The sequence below is a fragment of the Triticum aestivum genome, chromosome 5D, assembly GCF_018294505.1.
Source record: "Triticum aestivum cultivar Chinese Spring chromosome 5D, IWGSC CS RefSeq v2.1, whole genome shotgun sequence".
NCBI classification, from domain to species: Eukaryota; Viridiplantae; Streptophyta; class Magnoliopsida; order Poales; family Poaceae; genus Triticum; species Triticum aestivum.
The window spans coordinates 27,094,357-27,115,991 of NC_057808.1; the positions used below are offsets into that span (position 1 = coordinate 27,094,357).

The window sequence follows — 21,635 nt, forward strand, 5'->3', positions numbered from 1 at the left end:
TATCCATCCTTTGCATGTTATAGTTCATCACGAAGCTCTTGTAGCTTGGTGGTAGTGATTGAAGAATTCTGTCAATGACGCTATCATCCGGAAGATTAACTCCCAGTTGAATCAAGTGATTGTTATACCCCGACATTCTGAGTATTTGCTCACTGACAGAACTATTCTCCTCCATCTTGCAGCTGTAGAATTTATTGGAGACTTCATATCTCTCAATCCGGGCATTTGCTTGAAATATTAACTTCAACTCCTGGAACATCTCATATGCTCCATGACGTTCAAAACTTCGTTGAAGTCCCGGTTCTAAGCCGTGAAGCATGGCACACTGAACTATTGAGTAGTCATCAGCTTTGCTCTGCCAGACGTTCATAACATCTGGTGTTGCTCCTGCAGCAGGTTTGGGACCTAGCGGTGCTTCCAGGACGTAATTCTTCTGTGCAGCAATGAGGATAATCCTCAAGTTACGGACCCAGTCCGTGTAATTGCTACCATCATCTTTCAACTTTGCTTTCTCAAGGAACGCATTAAATTCAACGGAACAACAGCACGAGCCATCTATCTACAACAAACATAGACATGCAAGATACTATCAGGTACTAAGTTCATGATAAATTTAAGTTCAATTAATCATATTACTTAAGAACTCCTACTTAGATAGACATCCCTCTAATCATCTAAGTGATCACGTGATCCAAATCAACTAAACCATAACCGATCATCATGTGAAATGGAGTAGTTTTCAATGGTGAACAACATTATGTTGATCATATCTACTATATGATTCACGCTCGACCTTTCGGTCTCAGTGTTCCGAGGCCATATCTACATATGCTAGGCTCGTCAAGTTTAACCTGAGTATTCTGCATGTGCAAAACTGGCTTGCACCCGTTGTAGATGGACGTAGAGCTTATCACACCCGATCATCACGTGGTGTCTGGGCACGATGAACTTTGGCAACGGTGCATACTCAGGGAGAACACTATTATCTTGAAATTTAGTGAGAGATCATCTTATAATGCTACCGTCAGTCAAAGCAAGATAAGATGAATAAAAGATAAACATCACATGCAATCAATATAAGTGATATGATATGGCCATCATCATCTTGTGCTTGTGATCTCCATCTTCGAAGCACCGTCATGATCACCATCGTCACCGGCGCGACACCTTGATCTCCATCGTAGCATCGTTGTCGTCTTGCCAACTTATGCTTCTACGACTATCGCTACCGCTTAGTGATAAAGTAAAGCATTACAGGGCGTTTGCATTACATACAACAAAGCGACAACCATATGGCTCCTGCCAGTTGCCGATAACTCGGTTACAAAACATGATCATCTGATACAATAAAATATAGCATCATGCCTTGACCATATCACATCACAACATGCCCTGCAAAAAACAAGTTAGACGTCCTCTACTTTGTTGTTGCAAGTTTTACGTGGCTGCTACGGGCTGAGCAAGAACCGTTCTTACCTACGCATCAAAACCACAACGATAATTCATCAAATTAGTGATGTTTTAACCTTCTCAAGGACAGGGCGTAGCCACTCTCGGTTCAACTAAAGTTGGAGAAACTGACACCCGCCAGCCACCTGTGTGCAAAGCACGTCGGTAGAACCAATCTCGCGTAAGCGTGCGCGTAATGTCGGTCCAGGCCGCTTCATCCAATAATACCGCCGAACCAAAATATGACATGTTGGTAAGCAGTATGACTTGTATCGACCACAACTCATTTGTGTTCTACTCGTGCATATAACATCAACGCATAAAACCTGGCTCGGATGCCACTGTTGGGGAACGTAGTAATTTCAAAAAATATCCTACGCACACGCAAGATCATGGTGATGCATAGCGACGAGAGGGGAGAGTCTTGTCCACGTACCCTCGTAGACCAAAAGCGGAAGCGTTAGCACAACGCCGTTGATGTAGTCGTATGTCTTCACGATCCGACCGATCAAGTACCGAACGTACGGCACCTCCGAGTTCAGCACACGTTCAGCCCGATGACGTCCCTCGAACTCCGATCCAGCCGAGTGTTGAGGGAGAGTTTCGTCAGCACGACGGCGTGGTGACGATGATGATGTTCTACCGACGCAGGGCTTCGCCTAAGCACCGCTACGATATTATCGAGGTGGACTATGGTGGAGGGGGGCACCGCACACGGCTAAGAGATCAATGATCAATTGCTGTGTCTCTAGGGTGCCCCCTGCCCCCGTATATAAAGGAGCAAGGGGGCAGAGGCGGCCGGCCAGGAGGGGCGCGCCAGGAGGAGTCCTAGTCCCACCGGGAGTAGGACTCCCTCCCTTCCTTCTTGGATTAGGAGAGGAGAGGGAAGGAGAGAGAGGGGGAAAGGAAAGGGGGGCGCCGCCCCCCCCCCCCTCCTTGTCCAATTCGGACTTGGGGGGGAGGGGCGGGCGGCTGGCCCTTGGCCGCCTCTCCTCTTCCACCAATTGAGCCCATGAGGCCGAATAACCTCCGGGGGGGTTCAGGTAACCCCCCGGTACTCCGGTATATATCCGATAACCCCCGGAACGATTCCGGTGTCCGAATATAGTCGTCCAATATATCAATCTTCATGTCTCGACCATTTCGAGACTCCTCGTCATGTCCGTGATCATATCCGGGACTCCGAACTACCTTTGTTACATCAAAATACATAAACTCATAATATAACTGTCATCGAACTTTAAGCGTGCGGACCCTACGGGTTCGAGAACTATGTAGACATGACCAAGACATGTCTCCGGTCAATAACCAATAGCGGAACCTGGATGCTCATATTGGCTCCCACATATTCTATGAAGATCTTTATCGGTCAAACCGCATAACTACATACGTTGTTCCCTTCGTCATCGGTATGTTACTTGCCCGAGATTCGATCGTCGGTATCTCAATACCTAGCTCAATCTCGTTACCGGCAAGTCTCTTTACTCGTTCTGTAATACATCATCCCGCAACTAACTCATTAGTTGCAATGCTTAAGTGATGTGCATTACCGAGTGGGCCCAGATATACCTCTCCGACAATCGGAGTGACAAATCCTAATCTCGAAATATGCCAACCCAACAAGTACCTTCGGAGACACCTGTAGAGCACCTTTATAATCACCCAGTTACGTTGTGACGTTTGTAGCACACAAAGTGTTCCTCCGGTAAACGGGAGTTGCATAATCTCATAGTCATAGGAACATGTATAAGTCATGAAGAAAGCAATAGCAACATACTAAACGATCAAGTGCTAAGCTAACGGAGTGGGTCAAGTCAATCACATCATTCTCCTAATGATGTGACCCCGTTAATCAAATGAAAACTCTTTGTCCATGGCTAGGAAACATAACCATCTTTGATCAACGAGCTAGTCAAGTAGAGGCATACTAGTGACACTCTGTTTGTCTATGTATTCACACGTGTATCATGTTTCCGGTTAATACAATTCTAGCATGAATAATAAACATTTATCATGATATAAGGAAATAAATAATAACTATATTATTGCCTCTAGGGCATATTTCCTTCAGTATTATCCATGCTAGTTTATTTTCCTTTTTATGTTTTCTTCTTGTGTGTTTGTTAAACCTTAAGAAAAACCAAAAAAATTAGTTGTAGCTTTTAGCTAGTTTACTTTTCATGCCTGTAGTAGTAATAATTAAAAGAAAACCCAAAAAGATTCCTTGTTCTTCTTTTTTCTGTTGGGAGCTTTCCCGTGTAAATAGTTTTATTTCTTTTCTTTTCTTTGGGTGTCGATAGGAGAAGACCATATTGAAAATGTTGAAGTGGCTCTTATATACATTATTGTTGATTTAACCAAGAGCCCATATTGCCTTGTCTTCTCCTGTTTATTGAATGCCTGCAGATTCCAACTTAGTCCAATGCACGTGCACTATTACTATTATTCACATCGTTTGGTCGTGCAAGTGAAAGGCAATTATGACGATATATGATGGACTCATTGAGATGAGAGAAGCTGGTATGAACTCGACCTCTCTTGTTTTTGTAAATATGATTAGTTCATCGTTCCTGATTCAGCCTATTATGAATAAACATGTTTGCAATGATAATTAGAGATTATAGTTGCTTATGCCATGCTTAATTAGCTAGGAGTTTATAATGGTTTGCCTTGCGTGCCAACATGCTATTGAAATGGTTGTGATGTGGTATGATAGGGTGGTATCCTCCTTTGAATGATTCAAGTGACTGGACTTGGCACATATTCACACATGTAGTTGAAACAAAATCAACATAGCCTCCACGATATTTATGTTCATGGTGGATTATATCCTACTCATGCTTGCACTTAATGTTTATTAATTTTAATGCATGTTCATGACTGTTGTCGCTCTCTAGTTGGTCGCTTCCCAGTCTTTTTCTAGCCTTCACTTGTACTAAGCGGGAATACTGCTTGTGCATCCAATCCCTTAAACCCCAAAGTTATTCCATATGAGTCCACTATACCTTCCTATATGATGTATCTACCTGCCGTTCCAAGTAAATTTGTATGTGCCAAACTCTAAACCTTCAAATAAAATTATGTATTCTATGCTCGAATAGCTCATGTATCAACTAGGGCTGTCTGTATCTTCCATGCTAGGCGGGTTATTCTCAAGAGGAGTGGACTCCGCTCCTCACTCACAAGAAAATGGCTGGTCACCGGGATGCCCAGTCACATGCTTTATGCAAATCAAATCAAAATAATTGCAAACAGAACTCCCCCGGGACTCTTGTTAGTTGGAGGCACTCGTTGTTTCGAGCAAGCCATGGATTGATGCTTGTTGGTGGAGGGGGAGTATAAACTTTACCATTCTGTTTGGGAACCGTCTATAATGCGAGTAGCATGGAAGATATCAAGATCTCTCGGTTGTTACGTTGACAATGAAAGTATGCCGCTCAAAATATTATTCATCTCTATTTCAAAATCGAGCTCTGGCACCTCTACAAATCCCTGCTTCCCTCTGCGAAGGGCCTATCTATTTATTTTTATGTTGGGTCATCACCCTCTTATTAAAAAGCACCAGCTGGAGAGCACCGCTGTCATTTGCATCCATTACTATTAATTTATATTGGGTATGACTATGACTGGATCTCTTTTACCATGAATTACAATGTTTAGCCAGTCCTTGATCTTCAAAGGTGCTCTACATTTATGTTTTGCGGTCTCATAAAGGGCTAGCGAGATACCATCTTGTCATATCATATTATGATTGTTTTGAGAAAGTGTTGTCATCCGAGATTTATTATTATTGCTCGCTAGTTGATTATGCCATTGGCATGAGTAAACATAAGACCTAAGTGTTATTGTGAATATGGTTAGTCATAATCTTTGCTGAAAACTTGAATGCTGGCTTTACAAATTTACAACAACAAGAGCAAACAGAGTTTATAAAGTTTTTCTTTATCACTTTCAGTTTATCAACTGAATTGCTTGAGGACAAGCAAAGGTTTAAGCTTGGGGGAGTTGATACGTCTCCGTTGTATCTACTTTTCCAAACACTTTTGCCCTTGTTTTGGACTCTAACTTGCATGATTTGAATGGAACTAACCCGAACTGACGCTATTTTCAGCAGAATTGTCATGGTGTTATTTTTGTGCAGAAATAAAAGTTCTCGGAATGACCTGAAAATCAACTTAGATTATTTTTGGAAATAATAAAAAATACTGGCGAAAGAATCAAGGCCAGGGGGCCCACACCCTCTCCACGAGGGTGGGGACACGCCTGCCCCCCTAGGCACGCCCCCTGCCTCGTGGGCCCCCTGGAGCTCCACCGACCTCAACTCCAACTCTATATATTCACGTTCGGGGAGAAAAAAAATCAGAGAGAAGGATTCATCGCGTTTTATGATACGGAGCCACCGCCAAGCCCTAATCTCTCTCGGGAGGGCTGATCTGGAGTCCGTTCGGGGCTCCGGAGAGGGGAATCCGTCGTTGTCGTCATCATCAACCATCCTCCATCACCAATTTCATGATGCTCACCGCCGTGCGTGAGTAATTCCATCGTAGACTTGCTGGACGGTGATGGGTTGGATGAGATTTATCATGTAATCGAGTTAGTTTTGTTAGGGTTTGATCCCTAGTATCCAATATGTTCTGAGATTGATGTTGCTATGACTTTGCTATGCTTAATGCTTGTCACTAGGGCCCGAGTGCCATGATTTCAGATCTGAACCTATTATGTTTTCATGAATATATGTGAGTTCTTGATCCTATCTTGCAAGTCATTAGTCATCTACTATGTGTTCTGATCCGGCAACCCTGAAGTGACAATAATCGGGACCACTCCCGGTGATGACCGTAGTTTGAGGAGTTCATGTATTCACTATGTGTTAATGCTTTGGTCCGGTACTCTATTAAAAAAATGCCTTAATATCCCTTAGTTTCCATTAGGACCCCGCTGCCACGGGAGGGTAGGACAAAAGATGTCATGCAAGTTCTTTTCCATAAGCACGTATGACTATATTCGGAATATATGCCTACATTACATTGATGAATTGGAGCTAGTTCTGTGTCACCTTATGGTATAACTGTTGCATGAATAATCGCATCCGGCATAATTCTCCATCACCGATCCGATGCCTACGATCTTTTCACATATTGTTCTTCGCTTATTTACTTTTCCGTTGCTACTGTTACAATCACTACAAAACTATCACTGTTACTTTTGCCACCGTTACCATTACTTCCATACTACTTTGCTACTAAATACCTTGCTGCAGATACTAAGTTATCCAGCTGTGGTTGAATTGACAACTCAACTGCTAATACTTGAGAATATTCTTTGGCTCCCCTTGTGTCAAATCAATAAATTTGGGTTGAATACTCTACCCTCGAAAACTGTTGCGATCCCCTATACTTGTGGGTTATCAGGCTGCCAGGCACCGGTGTAAGCCGATGGAGCACCGAGGGGAGCCGGAGCGGACCATGGCATGGGCCAAGCTTGGATGAGCCCCGTCCAGGGATCATGTGGAGGATGCCAAGGCGTAGCTGTTGGTGGCGCACTTGGGGCCGGCGACGGTGAAGGAGTGGGCGCCGAGCGCGTCGTAGGCGGTCGGTAGATGGGGTTCTTGCCGCGATAATTAGGGCTGGGACGGCAGCCTAGCGGTGGAGCGGGCGCGGTCGAGGAGGAAGGCACCGCTGGTGAAGGGGACGCCGCGGGTGGCGCCGTGGGTGCTGGACCGCGCGGAACGGCGGCGAAGAGCTGAGGACGAGCGTCGTTGTTGGTTTGAGCACGGTCGGCCCACTGGAGGATAGAGCGCACCTCGGCAAAGGTTGGCTGGGGCCGCATCATGGGTATGAAAGAAGCCTGCTTGTCGAACTGTTCGCTGAGCCTGATGAGGAGGATGTTGATAAGCTGCCGGTCTTCAACGGGATCACCAAGTTCACGTAGTTCGTCGGCGATGGACCTGAGGCATTGGCAGTTGACACTGAGGGAGGAGTCGCCTTGCACCGTATTCCTGAGCTCGGTGTGGAGTAGATTGGTGCGAGCATCGACGTTGTCTTGGAACAACTGCTGAAGGGCCGCCCAGAGACTGGCGGCGGTGGCGGCTTCCCAGAAGACGAGATTGAAGATCTCGGTGGAGACGCGCATGTAGATCCATTGGATGATAGCGAGGTCATCCTTGACCCATTGGGGATCATGGGATTGCGGCACGGCGGTGGCGTCGACGTGGGAGCGAAGATTGCAGTGCCCGAGGTGAACTTCGAAGAGGTGGCGCCAATGGTAGTAGTTGTGGGAGGTGAGATCGAGGGTAATGGGGATATAGGGACTAATATCGGAGATTGTATCGGTGAAGGAGAGCACCGGAGGCATAGGTGGTGGTTGTGGTAGAACTAAGGCAGTGGAGGAGGAAGCCGCGGCAGCGGCCCGGGCGAGGATAGCGGCCCGGTGCTCGAAGTAGCCGGGCGGCAGCGGCGGTGGTGGGGTGGGCGGCGGAGCCATACCCTAGGACCAGAAACCCTCTGATACCATGTAAGATTAAATAGAACTATTATTGATGATTATTGCTAGCCGCATAGAGCGGTATATATAAGAGATTACAAGCCAACTAGACCTATTACAATACGACTAGGACTAGATAACTTGAGAGCCAAGTAATAGTCTAACAAGAACTTCGCCCTAGTTACTAGCCCAGTTAGGTTGCATCCAAAAGGCCGTGGTTTGAGTCACACATTAGTCTCATTTTTTTGTTTTCCTTCAGCCACTGACATATGAGACATGTTGGTCAGATCTGTGGCCGCAACTGGGCAGTAGACAGCCCATGCTCTTTCCTCTGTTTGTAATTTTTTTTAACTGCAGATTTTGTTTAAGTTCAAGTCAAATCCATGTGGAACCTATTAAATTACATATGATAGGTCCTTTTGTATCAGAAAAATGTGTGGATTTGAAATCTGTCCTCTAGTTACAGATTTGAGCACTCGAAACTAAAGGAAAAAGTAAAAAAAAAACTTAAACTGGTAGATGAAAGCCAAATCAAACCCTGAGCTTATAATGCACGAAAGTAGCACACCGAACTCTCTGATTCCGGTCTATTCTGAACCTTGAGCGCATTCGCAAACAGGGATTGTCGATGTGGTAGGTCGAACCTGGGATTGTTGTCTCACAACTGGGCCCACCCACCAGGCGTTGGGAAGCGTAGTAGAAAACAAAAAAATTCGCCCTACGATCACCTAGGAACAATATGAAGATGCATTAACGGTTTGGATTCAATCGACACCGACTCCGAGTTATTGCGGAAGTAGACGAGTCGGTGTAAATCGCACTTGGAGTCCCCCGAACCATAGATGAACGATCCCATGAACCGTCCATGAACAGTCGCTCGAGCGGAAGACCGAAATCACGGCCTCTCAACATGTTGCAAGCATACAATCTTCATGATCCGGTAGTGCTTCACCGTCCAAAGCGATTCGTCGCCGGAGAATTCAAGGGAGGAGATTAGAACCACATTGGGTTTCTAATTATGAGGATTAGAGAATCTAGGTCAAGCTCTAATTGATCAACTAGGACCAACGAGAACTAGAGGATGCTCTGAAACTTTATGTATTCAAAAGTGCCCAAAACCTCTAGTATATATATAGGTTGCAGGAGAGGGAGGGGCTCCACAAGGGGGGAGGAAACCTACCCCCTTAGGCCGGCCAGTGAGGGGGTTTCCCACTCCAATTCGGCCTCCCCTTGACCTCTAAAAAGGCTAAGGGGTGGCGCCTCCCTTATTGGGCCCAATACTCCCTCGACTACTTGACCTTTTAAGACCTCTTGATATTAAATTAAATATAAAATCCTCCTAACTATTATTAGAGCCTTTTATTATTAATTTAACATCTCTGGAAACATTTTGCACCTATATATTAGCAATACCCACTATTGCCCGATAAACTCCGAAACCCTTCTCATGGCCCCGAAACGTTTCTGGTTCCTCTCGAGACTATTTTGAATATTAAGGAAACTATTTCACAAATAAATCCCCGTTATTCCCGTCCTACTGGCACTCAGCAGATCATGATTATCTTAAGCTTGTGACCATGTAGGTTCGGTAAATCATAGACATGAACAAAATCGTGTGTTCAATGACCGATAGCAGAACCGTGGACGTCCACATTGATCCCTATGATTACTTGAATGACATTTGAGTGAATCTTGCGTTATCATATGCTATTCCATTTGCTTCGCGGTACTTTACAAACCCGAGGTGAGATGTATTAGTATCCATTTGAGTCATACACATGCTCACTATGCCGGTCTCCTCGTTACTGATTTTGTTCTTCTTTCTTGTTAACATGTTTCGGCATCCCCGTGACATAGTCACCTGTGTCTGGCCACTAGGATTATGGATGTCGTCACATCGAGAGGGCCCTAAGAATGTCTCTCCATCGTTGGAGGAGCAAATTTGACTCTCGAGCTATCTAGTCCCTTGTCAAACTTTTGGATGAACATGTAAGTTGCCGTTATGATCATTGTGTTACAGATGAAGTTTGAGCAACCCCAAAGTCCACCGTACGGTAAGAAGTTATTATGATACTCTCATGGTCGAAGGAACTAACACACATGTTATAACAATTGACAGTTGTTATAGCTCAATATGATTGTTCTTCTAACGTCATATTCTCAAAGTTGTTTTAGGACTATCGTTACACTTAACGATATTCTAAAATCTGGAAAACATGATCATCCACAACACTTGAGCTAGTCTTAGAGGCGAGACTAGAAATCTTATTTTACCGTTTATCATTTCACACGTGCATAAGAGTTTTCCAATTAATCGCACATTCCAGAATCATAGCAGTTATAACATAGAATATAAACTCTTAATTATGAACTTGTAAATATAATAATACAATATTATTGTCTCTAGGGCATATTTCCAACATGCACAAAGCGTAGTTTGTTTTTTGTAATGCACGCGTAAAAAACCGAAAAAGGAGAGACTCCCGGGGAATCAAACTTGCAACCCGGCGTTGCTGGACTCCTCCTGCTAGACACTAGAACCAATAGTTGTTAGTGATAATCAAGAAGCACGCAAATATTTAACCACAAACCGCAGTGTCGATATTTGAAACCATTTTCTTGAAAATTGTCAGCTATTTTTGGAATTACAAACATTTTTGAAAGGCACAAACAAATTTAGAATATTTGAACAAATTTTGAAATCCCAAGACATTTTTAAAATGCGAACACTTTTTTAAAATAAAAAATTGAGAATATAAACATTTTATTTAAATATAATATATATATATATATATATATGTATATATATTGAAAAAATGGGAACAGAGTTTGAAACCTGACAAATTTTTGAAGTGCGAACCCTATCTGAAAAGTTAAAAAAGCACGAAGAAATTATGAAACCTGAACAAATATGTAAGAAAAATGTTCGTGACATCTAAAAAGGTCAAGAGTTTTAAAAAATGTGCGTGAAATGTGTGATTAAAAAAAACATCATACATTCAAAAGAAACTGTAACACTTCAAAAACGTTCATGAGTTTAAAAAATGTGTTTGCAACATTTACAAAAAGTATGTATGATGTAATAAAAATGTTTGCATAATATAAAAAAATGTGTCATACCATTAAAAATATACATGACATGTATTTCAAAAAAGTATATACAATTTTAGAAATGTTTAAACAACATATAAAAAATGTTCTTGTTGTTTTCAGAAATGTCTCTTGTCATTAAAAAAAGTTACCACGTATATTTGGAAAATTATTACTGTGTATTCAAAATATTATTGAAAATATGTATTTTTTAAAATGTACATAGTGTATTTGAAAAATGTCGCAAGCGTATCAAAATATGCTTCATGTGTGTGCTAGAAATGTACATTGTATATTAAGAAAAATTAGACACGTGTCAAAAAATGAAACGGATTAAAATCAGCAAAGAAACCAAACGAAAAGAATAATACAAAAATAAACAAATGAAAACCGAGAGTACAACAACAACAAAAAAAGCACCAGTGAAAAAAAAAGTATTACGAAGGTAAAAAGAAAACCAAAAGAAAACCCTGATGAAAAAAGAAAGTAAGTCCAAATAAAACGAAAAAGAGAAAAAAAAACTAGAGCAAAGCGAACAAACCTACAACTAGCGCACCGTGCGTGGACCGGGCTCCCATCGATCGCTCTCGGATACGGCCGGGCAGCCAGTATCATCAGTCCGACTCGTCGACCTACCCACCGTGCGTGGACCACCGTTAGCCTATTATATACGTATATAGCTACCTAAACTACTTCCAAACACGACAGGCGAAGAACCTCCTATACTCTCGATCGATAGGAGCAGCGCGTTATCGACCGACCATGAACCGTTTGTGGTGCTCGCTCTCCCAGACGCTCCGCCGCTGCAGAGCTCCGGGCGCGCCGCTGCGCCTGCTTGACTGGTGGTGTTCTTCTGCCTCCCGCGTCACGCCCGCTCTACTCCGTCGTTGTCCGCCGTCGACTGTGTCGCGGCCGCTTCGTCGGCAGTACCGTTGGTACGACGACCCTCGGAAGGCCATGACGGCGACGGCGATCGGCTTGAGCGCCGCGGTCATGGCCGCCTGCCAGGTCGTGCCCGGCACCAACCGCTCCCACCTGGTCGTCCTCTCCGCCCAGAAGGAGCGCGACCTTGGCGAGTCCCATTTCGCCGAGTTGAAGCACATCTACAGGCACAGGACGGTCGACCCACACCATCCGGATAGCGTCCGCCTCCGTCTCATCGCCGACAGAATCATCCACGCGGCCAACCGCTGCCTCGGCATCTACGACAGCCGTGACGCCCCCTTGCTCAGCGTCACCCGGAAAGGGAAGAAGAAGCCGTGGGCACGGCAGCCGCACACGAGGCACCTCCATGGGCTCGACACCTGGGAGCTGGTCCTTGTCAGTGATGGTAGGATCGGAGCCACGTCCTCGCCCGGTGGCAGGATTTTAGTCTTCACCGGCCTGCTCGACTTGCTTAAGACCGACGGCGAGATCGCCTTCTGCATTGCACACGAGGTGAGGTTCCTACCGCAGGGTTTCAGGTTTAGGTTCATTTGGATTATTGGCTAGCTATGTAGTAATATCGTAGTACTCCCTCTATAAAGAAATATAAAAGCGTTTAGATTAGATCTCCACTTTAATGATCTAAACGCTCTTATATTTCTTAACGGAGGGAATACAATGCTGGGTTGATGTGTTTCTAGCTGGTGTGTTCAATCTAACGACGTGCGTTGCTGTCGGTTATTTTCTCTAGGTTGGGCACCACATTGCAAGGCACACTGCGGATATCACGATTTGGTTGTGGCTACCGGCGTTCCTACGCCCAACCTTCTTACGACGGTACATACCATATAATAACCGCTTCACCATATGCATTCCACATTAATTGTTTTTTAGATTAACTGTTCATACTGGTTATTTGTGTTTTGCATTAAAAACAAATATATATGTTTAGAAAATATTAGTGTGTAGAGGTAGTCTCTTTGTTGCCCATCCTTTTTCCCTTTTGAAATAATTAATAATTTATTTAGATATAGACTTATTTAGCTTTGGAGTGTGTTATGTTACGAGAACATACTATATGTTGCCACCGACACCTCTCTCCTCATTAACTATTTGCCACATAAGCAAACTTGTCTAGGAATGTGTTCTTACTTGCTATGTTACTCCCTCTATGACCACCCCAACCGAGACCATCACCCGATGGAACTTGGCGAGTTCAGTTAAATTCCAGTTACTATGTAACTAGCTTTTTTCTTTTGAGAAACTATCTAACTAGCTAGTATGGTAATGTTCAATGTGCCCCCTTCGTGGAGACCCTTTTCAAGACTTAGATTGCTTACTTTGTTTAGTATGAAACCCATGCAAGTATTTCATGTTAATTAGAAACTCTCCTGATAATGTTGCCTATGTATGTAAATAGGGCTGAGATAGAAGCAGATCGGATTGGAATCTTGCTGCTCGCTGCTGCTGGTTTTCATCCAGACCATGCCCTTGCATTCGCTAAGAAGGCAGCTACAGTTGTACCAAAGTATTCTGTACTGAAACAGATGCTAGAAATTACTCATCCCCACCCTGAAGACAGACTGGCGCGTTTATCAGAGGCTAAGACCATGGAGGAAGCGCTTGAACTGTACAGAGAAGCTACTGCCAGGGATAAAGTAACTGAAAAATATTTCAGTAACCCAACCATGTAAGATATACTCCCTCCGTCCCAAAATAAGTGTCTCAATTTGAGACACTTATTTTGGGACAGAGGGAGTACCTTTTTGGGTGAATTCCATGCAAAGTTGGGCAAATTGTATTTTAATTCATTTTGTAAAGGTGTGTTCGTAAAGACATCTGATACTTAATATATGGCCTTGGATCTCTCCGGAAAGATAATGGTATTTCAATTTATGAAAATACCATCCAGTGAAGATTAACTCTCCTAGTAACGAAGACTAAACTAATACCCCAAAACCCCCTGGTTACTAGTCTGGAGGTGGAACTTGAGGATTGTAGAGAATGTTTGCAACTCGCGCTGCACCGGACACAACTTCCTATTATTTTCGAGATGGACTGCCCTGAGGCGGTATCTATGATCAATTTAAAGGCTGGAGACCAATCCAGGTATATATATCCGAGCGAACCAATATGTGGTTGGATGTTTGGAGTATAGTGGTATCCTCGGCCCATCAGGGTTCAAGTCCTAGACTTGCCGCTGGTGCTTGCATTTTTCTGAATTTATTTCAGGCCTTCCGGCGATGTGTGTTCAGTGGGAGGAGACGTTTTCGTCGACTACAAATGTGTTTATGGTGACTTCGTCAATCTCAAGATGATATGTGCCGCCTCAGTCTCTCAAAGGTGCTCATAGGATAGGGTGTGCGTATGTGTTCATAGGGCAAGTATATGTATATGAGCGTCTGCGTTGGTACTGTATTAAAAAGGAAGATTTTGATGTCCGGAGATAGGGAGATTGTGCTTACCTTAATTAGTTGCGCTCAAAATAAGGTTAGCCATGGCCTTGTGGCCTATGGACGAAGCACCCTGCAAACTGAAGTGTGGTTCAGCTCGAACACACCCCCCACGGGGAAGGGGGGCGGGGCAGCTTAATTTCTAGTCACTTATTCCTCCGGAAACAAAGAGTATCTTCTTTTGGTTTTATTTAATTTTTATTTATGCAGCTCAAATCTTCTTCCTTTTGCGAGGTGAAAGAGAGTTTTATTCCGTAATGATGGGGTTACAATCTCGAGACAACAAGTCCTCACAACACAGAAGGCTCAAGTTCAATCACACCGCAGTACAAGCTTCGGTGCAGCTATAATATGTCAATTGATGTGCTAGCCTGTTCGTTCCCTGCTAATTTTGAGAGAAAAAACTCTCTAACAACCATATTTTCTTTAATCTCAGCAGCTAAGTGTCCATATGCCGACCTGGACAAAGTGTCGCCTGCAAGAATGGCTAAAGCATTAACATAATCTGATTGTACCACCATGGGAAATTCGAATGTTGGATGACCAGTGTCATCCCTTGCATAATTGCATATATTTCCGCTACAAGGGCGCCATTGCAGTGAAATATGTATGTATATGCCGTGAAGATCAACGAGCCATCTTCCCTTCGTAAGACCATTTTGGCCGCTGCCCGACCATCCATGCTCGAAAAGGAGCCATCAACAGAAAGTCCCACCCAGCCCGACTGCGGTGGTGGCCACAACTTAGGGGAGCTAGTTCGATTTTACTTGATAAACGCGGTTGTCGTCACGCGTTGCCATCTTTCCTTTTATAATTTCCTCCATACTATATCTGCTAACAAGATTCAGAGATTTGCAGTAATTGTTCAAATATTGCACAGTCACCTCCATCGGGCCTCCTTTTTTCCTTGCGCTATGTCATTGTGAAGCTACCAAATTCGTCAGATAGTCATGATTAATCAGTCACGAATATGATCTAGACAATTACATAGCACTTGCAACAGCCAATCCTTTCCCGTATCCACAAGAATTGAGTGATCTGGCCAGATCATACGTTGAGCCTCCCACACATGCCGAGCATGCACACATGTGATAAGAGAATGAAAACTGCTTTCCCTCTCAATATCGCAGACCGGGCAAGTACTGGACACCGGAATTCACTGGTTCTTTGTCAGATTAGTGGCCAATGACCCCGCCGCTGTCCTCCATGTCATAATCCGCATCTTAAGGGGAACCTGTGAATTCCAAATATTGCTCCAAATTGTACGCACACCATCTGGACTTGTGCTACTTGCGCCACTAGCATGCAGTACATCATGTGCTTATGTTGCCAAACGATAGACCGATTTGACCGTAAACATGCCGTGTGGTTCAGGAAATCACCCAATGAAATCGCTTATGTTCCTAGGCGAAGTTCGAATTTTGATAATTTCAACAACATCCAATGGCCAGAAATGTTCCTCAAGGCAATCAATGATCCATGCACCACTTTCATTCAAAAAATCAAAAACACGGTTAAAACATCAGTTCCTCTTAGGAGTAATAGGACGAATCAAATCGTCGAAGGATCCAGGGGTCCCTCCATGTCCTGACCGAGGCCCCATCACCAATTCTTCAAATTATACCCATGCACGCACACTATGCCTTTCCAAACAGCCGAAGACTATCCTGTAAACACAGTATCAAGAATGCTGCCATTCGGATAATGTTTCGCCTTTAACAAACGAGCACATATACTTGCAGGGCATCAATTAATCTCCATGCTTGCTCAGCTCAAATCTGTTAATCTGATGCTGATATGTGTTGTTTGTGGGGAATATAGCGGGGCACGTTCATAGGGTGTGTCCAGTGATTATTGACAGGATGATTTTACTGTTGACTGGATTGTTGATCGGTCGGTTCATTTTGGATATGCACGGTCTCATCTCTTGAGTACACCGTCCTAGATGCAACTGCGTGCCGAAAAGTTGCGACCGGCCAGGCGCCCGGCTGTGACGACGAGCTCCGCGAGGTGAAAAGCTTCAACCGGCGAGGTGCATAGCTGCAACAACGAGCTCCGGCCAGGCGCGCGGCTCTGACAAAAAGCTCCGGCGAGGTGAAAAGCTGCGACCGTCGAGGCGCATAGCTGCAACGACGGGCTCCGACGAGGCGAAAAGCTGCGACCGGCCAGGCGCACGGCAGCGACGACAAGCTCCGGCGAGGCGAAAAGCTGCGAGCGACGGGGCGCACAGCCACGACGTCGAGCTCCGGCGAGGCGAGAAGCTGCGACCGGTGAGGCGCGTAGCTGCGACAACGGCGTGCGCGATGCAGTTCGTGGGCGGCGACCCCTTTTTTCCCAGGCTGGAGCGTTCGTGCGAGCAACGATTTTGGGGCGGGTTTGACTGTTTCATCGAACGGCTGTATTTGCTTTAATCCCACGGTTAAAAAGGGGGCCGATCTGGGCACTTTGTAGGCGCCGGCTATGAGTAAAACCCAGAGCATGCACTATATCCCAGCAATTAATTTGGGCTGCCAAACCTCCTCTCAGTTAATCGGACGTCTATCATAATGATATCTACATACAGTCACAGATGAGATTAGGCCAAATAGAGTCTGAGGTGCGCCTTTGATGTTTCTAAAGGCGCTCAGCATGCTCTTCTATTTCTTTTTCATGACGAACAAGTTGGTATACAACAGCATATATGATGCCACATGGCATTATACAGGGCAGCATGTTCCTATCCTTTTATTACACTTTGCATCATAAATCATACCACAAGCGGGGTCGTCTCATCTTCGGCGGCGCCAGCCGAGGGGTCCAGCAGATCGGGCAGGTCCTCTCTGACGGAGAACCTCAGCCACCGCTTCTTCTCCATGTACACCAGGGCCGGTTGCAGCGCAAACCCGACGAGCACCGCCAGGATGCTCACAGCCATCACCTTGAAGGAAGCCAGCACCATCACCACGACAATCAGGATAGTCGGAGGGATGATCATCAGGACGGAGCCAACGGTGCCCAGCGGGATCCGGAAAGGCCGGGAGGTGCTAGGGTGGGTCATCCTCAGCTTGATGAAGGCGATGAACTCCAATATCATCCCGAAGCAGTAGAGGTAGTTCTCAGCCGCAATGATCTCCTGGAAGCTCATCCAGGACAGCAGGACCACACCGAACGCGGAGAACAGGATGCCGATCAGTGGGGTCCCGTAGCGTGATCTCTTGCCGAAGAACTCAGGGAGCATGCCACGCTCAGCCATCCCCAGAAGCTGGTATGAATCACTGCTCATTTCAGTAACAAAGTTGCCCATGTTCGACAATGCGGCCGCCGCTTGAATCCATGAGTGCAACCAGAAACCACCAAGAATTTTTGCAATGTCTGAAAAATATCCGTCTGTCCACGACTCCCGAACAACCGGAAGTGCTGCTGTACAAGTGATCAGAGGGTAGAGGTATCCCCCGACTACTAAAACAAGAGCATAAGAAAGTGCCCTGGGGAGGGTTCTCTTTGGATTCTCAACCTCTCCAGCCAATGTACTGATTGAATCCCAATAGTTGAGGTTCCAAAACAGAGTGTTCAGATACAGGCCCCAATTCACATTGTCCAGGTCCATTTCAAACCATCTTGAAGGTTCAATATGTGGAATTGCTATCAATCCCATTACAAAGAAAGGGAGCAGAGAGAACACCCCAAGAAAGACTGCCACCCAGCCAACTATCGTTAATCCTCTGTAGTTCATGTAAGTAAGGGCAACTGTGAGGATAAGCACCGCAAAAGTCCTTGGAAGCCCACCCCCGAGAGCTGGAATACTGGACTTGACATAGTCAAGAAAAAGGACTGGATAGAGAGCATTATCTATGACACCACTGAGCCACTTTGCCCAGCCTTGCTGAAAACCCCAAAAGGGCCCAAGAGCTGAAGAGACCCAGACGACATAGCCACCATTCTCAGGAAACATAGTACCCATCTCAGCTGTGATTAGGGCTTCTGGAATACTCCATATGAGCGCAAACAGAAGAAACCCCACAATTGCCAGGAGTGGTCCAGCAGCCTTGACACTGTCCTCAATCCCAAAGGGACCCCCTGAGACTTCATAGAATATGAGGAAGACAAGTGGGACCATGGAAACCTTTGGGATGCCATGCCCTCCCTTACGCTCTTTGCTCTCATTGTTGACACCGTCATACTTGAAATCAACACGATCCTCCATATGAAGAAAGGCTGAATTTGCTCGTGTTACTGCTGTACTCCTCAATATCTGCAGTTGGAAAGCCAATTATCCATTAAACTACAAGCCTTATGTTGTCCCTCGTTTTATCATCCAGAATATGTACACAAGGACCACAATTTTGATGTCACAAACTTGTAGCTTGTTCTGAATTAAATTAGTAATAGAAAGGAAAATATGCCTTTATGCCAATCAAAGATGCATAGCTAAGGAAATTACCACTGAATTCGAATGGTTCTATGTAATAAAATTAAAAGGTAACTCCACTGGCATTTTTACCATTGTGTCAATCTAAGTTAGGCTTTTTTCCAGTCAGGTTCTGCATTTCACGAAAGCCATAGTTGAAATCAAAACAATCCCCCATAGGAAGGAGAGGTTCAATTTTCTTGTGTTATGCTGTGCTCCTCAATTTCTGCAGTTGGAAAGCCGATTATCAATAAAAAGGTAAACCTTAGATTATTCCTTGTTATAACATGCAACATGCCCGCAAGGAATGTAAATGGTAGTATAAATCTAATTTTTGATATTAATTTGACAGCTTGTCTACACGTACTACTAAAAGAAACGCGGCTTTTCAGTCACGTATAGTTCAAACATACACAAGGCTTTTCAATCTTTGCCAGTAAATCGTGTATAAGTAACTATCAACGTTATCATTTTATCCATCCTGTAGGCCTCACCAAATACCTTTTGGTCGCCTATAAGATAGCAGTCGTGTTAACTTTGTGAAACTCGAATATGTAAATCATGCATAGTCAAAACATGCACAAGGCTTAGGTGTCTCATGGAATTTTCGTATGGCCATATAAGGTATGTAGCATATAGTACATCAGTATGGTATTTAAGCTGTTGAATTATTGATGCAACATGAGCAAGTTTGAGTGATAATTTCCCTCCATAAATATCAGGATTTCTAAAAGCTTCTACTCCATGCAGTGATGGCCAGCAAATATCAGGACAATCCATTACTACAGCACAAATCCATGGGGCGAGGACCAGCACAAAATCTACCACGGCACAGGAGAGGAACAAGTAGCTTACCACCTGTGCCGGAGTATAAGAAGCACAGGAATCGGCCACCGGAGGGGCAGGAGGCGCCGGAGTGGAAGAAGAATCCCCCGCGCCCCACCACACGGCGTCGGTCTGCGAGAAGAAACCGCATCAGTGAAGAAGAGCAAACGGAGTCGAACCAAGCAAGGGGCGGCTGCAGATAGAGGAGAAGTGGGAGGGGGACCTTGGCTTGACGAGCTCCTCTCCCGGCGGCACAGAGAGGAGAAGAGGGAACCAGGGGGCGGCAGCACACAGAGGCTCCTCTCCCGGCGCGGCCCTGCTCGAAGCCCTTGGCTGCGCCGCGGATCGGGCCTGACCTGCTCGATCTGCGGCCCCCCGACCTAGGGTGGGGAGAGAAGCTGAAGTGAGGGAGGGAGGGAGAGGGTGGAGTGCGGCGGCGGTGGGGGAGAGGGCGAGTTCGCCGGCGGGGTTGGCTGTGGGGGCGGCGCCGATGTGGGAGCGAGGGAGGAACAGATCGAGACTGAGAGAGAGAGAGAGGAGTCTCGGGTGTTTACGTTTTGTTTTTCTGAGAGCATCGCCAAAAACTGGGAGCGACTACGGTAGAATCTCGGTTTGTGGTAAAAAAAAATACTAGAAAATTTGATCTGGCCGTTGGATCAAACAGAGATGGTACAGATTGTAGCGGAGGATAGAGTCCCGGAAATATTAGAAGCCATGAAGGTTTTGAGGCTCTATCTCTGGCAGCCGATTTGGGTTATCAGAGGATCCAAGTTTCCACTGACTCTATGGCAACGGTTGTGCATCCGAAGAGTGAATACAGCAGGTCTTCTCTGGCTATCGTTCAGGATATCAGAGGAAAATTACATGATTTTGTATCTGTAGAGTTTATCCACGAGAAGAGGGATATGAATGTTGAGGCTCACACCCTCTCCAAGGCAGCAACTACTTACCTTTTGATCGTCACGTGTCGCTTTCGAATTTACCAGACATTATTTGTATTTCTAAAATTATTTCAAGTTAAATAAAGTTGTGGCAACTCAAAAACAAAAGAACATTTGTCCCTCGTTCCTAGCCATTGTCATTTCGACACCCTTCTTCCCTTCATCGCAGCAGCGCACATAGAAAATTTTCCCGAACCTAACCCTCGTCTCTGTCACCGCTGCCCGCTAGTGTTGATGGGTAAACGCCGTATTAGAGAATTTCTTTCTTAGACAAGAGGTGACGGGGAAGCAGCCACGGACACAATTGAGTTCTGCCACTCATCAAGCATTCTTTCCCCTCCCTCCTTCACGGCGTGGTCTGCCTCTACACGCCTACTCTCCTGTAGCAACTCATCTCTACCTTCTTCCTTGTTGAATCATCTTTTCTTTCTCCCTTGGCGTCTCTTTCCCCCCTCACATGGCCCTTCTCAACCCAAACCCTCGCCTCTGCCACATCATGCTGTCATCGCAGCTTGCGAGCGCTCAGGAGGGAGATCTTAAAGGATTTATTCATGGATGCATGGAACCTGATATCATTTTGCCTATTGCGGAACTTTGGAGTAGTAGAGAAATGACCTAATGTGAAGCACATTAGTACCGGTTTGTAACAAAACCGGCACTAATGTGTCCATTAGTGCCGGTTCGAACGGCTAGGCGGGCGGAGCTAATTAGTACCGGTTCGTGGCGAACCGTTAGTACCGGTTCATGCCACGAACCGGTACTAAAGAGGCTGTGGCACGCCGTGGTCCGGCTGGGGCCCCACCAGCACCTTTAGTACCGGTCTATACCACAAACCGGTACTATAGGTTTCTAGTTGATTCATTCTGCAGCGCTTTTTTAGTCCCACGTCGATCAGCTAACAGAGTTTTTACCACCTTAAATATGTTACTTCTCAAACTATCACGAGCACTTGGTCTTCATTGAACTATATGTGTAGGATCTGTACCCGCAATAGGAATCCTCACCGGTTCTTAAACCAACCCGTGAGGATTCCTATTGACAATTTAGATTCTACACAAAAAGATCATTGATGATCAATGTATT

At 45.1% G+C, this 21,635-nt stretch overlaps 2 protein-coding genes across 6 annotated transcripts; one reads left to right on the top strand and one right to left on the bottom strand.

Moving 5' to 3' along the window:
• The first annotated feature begins 11,737 nt into the window (after window positions 1–11,737).
• LOC123124161 (mitochondrial metalloendopeptidase OMA1) lies at window positions 11,738–13,791 on the top strand. Its single transcript, XM_044544831.1, has 3 exons — window positions 11,738–12,459; window positions 12,698–12,783; window positions 13,367–13,791. Exons 1-3 carry the CDS (start codon window positions 11,785–11,787, stop codon window positions 13,638–13,640), a joined length of 1,035 nt encoding a protein of 344 aa, XP_044400766.1. The 5' UTR covers window positions 11,738–11,784; the 3' UTR covers window positions 13,641–13,791.
• A 3,183-nt stretch (window positions 13,792–16,974) lies between these two features.
• LOC123119196 (probable polyamine transporter At1g31830) lies at window positions 16,975–20,173 on the bottom strand. 5 transcript variants are annotated; one of them, XM_044538910.1, is made up of 4 exons: window positions 19,835–20,173; window positions 19,642–19,743; window positions 18,820–19,012; window positions 16,975–18,630 (listed from the first exon to the last, which is right to left on the bottom strand). In XM_044538910.1, the coding sequence occupies exon 4, from the start codon at window positions 18,580–18,582 to the stop codon at window positions 17,146–17,148; it is 1,437 nt and encodes a 478-aa protein (XP_044394845.1). In that variant the 5' UTR covers window positions 18,583–18,630; window positions 18,820–19,012; window positions 19,642–19,743; window positions 19,835–20,173; the 3' UTR covers window positions 16,975–17,145. The 5 variants fall into 5 exon arrangements, with proteins under 5 accessions (XP_044394845.1, XP_044394842.1, XP_044394841.1 ...); XM_044538907.1 differs by having other exon boundaries at window positions 18,880–19,012; window positions 19,645–19,743; window positions 19,835–20,172; XM_044538906.1 differs by having other exon boundaries at window positions 18,880–19,012; window positions 19,835–20,172.
• Between the last annotated feature and the right edge of the window lie 1,462 nt (window positions 20,174–21,635).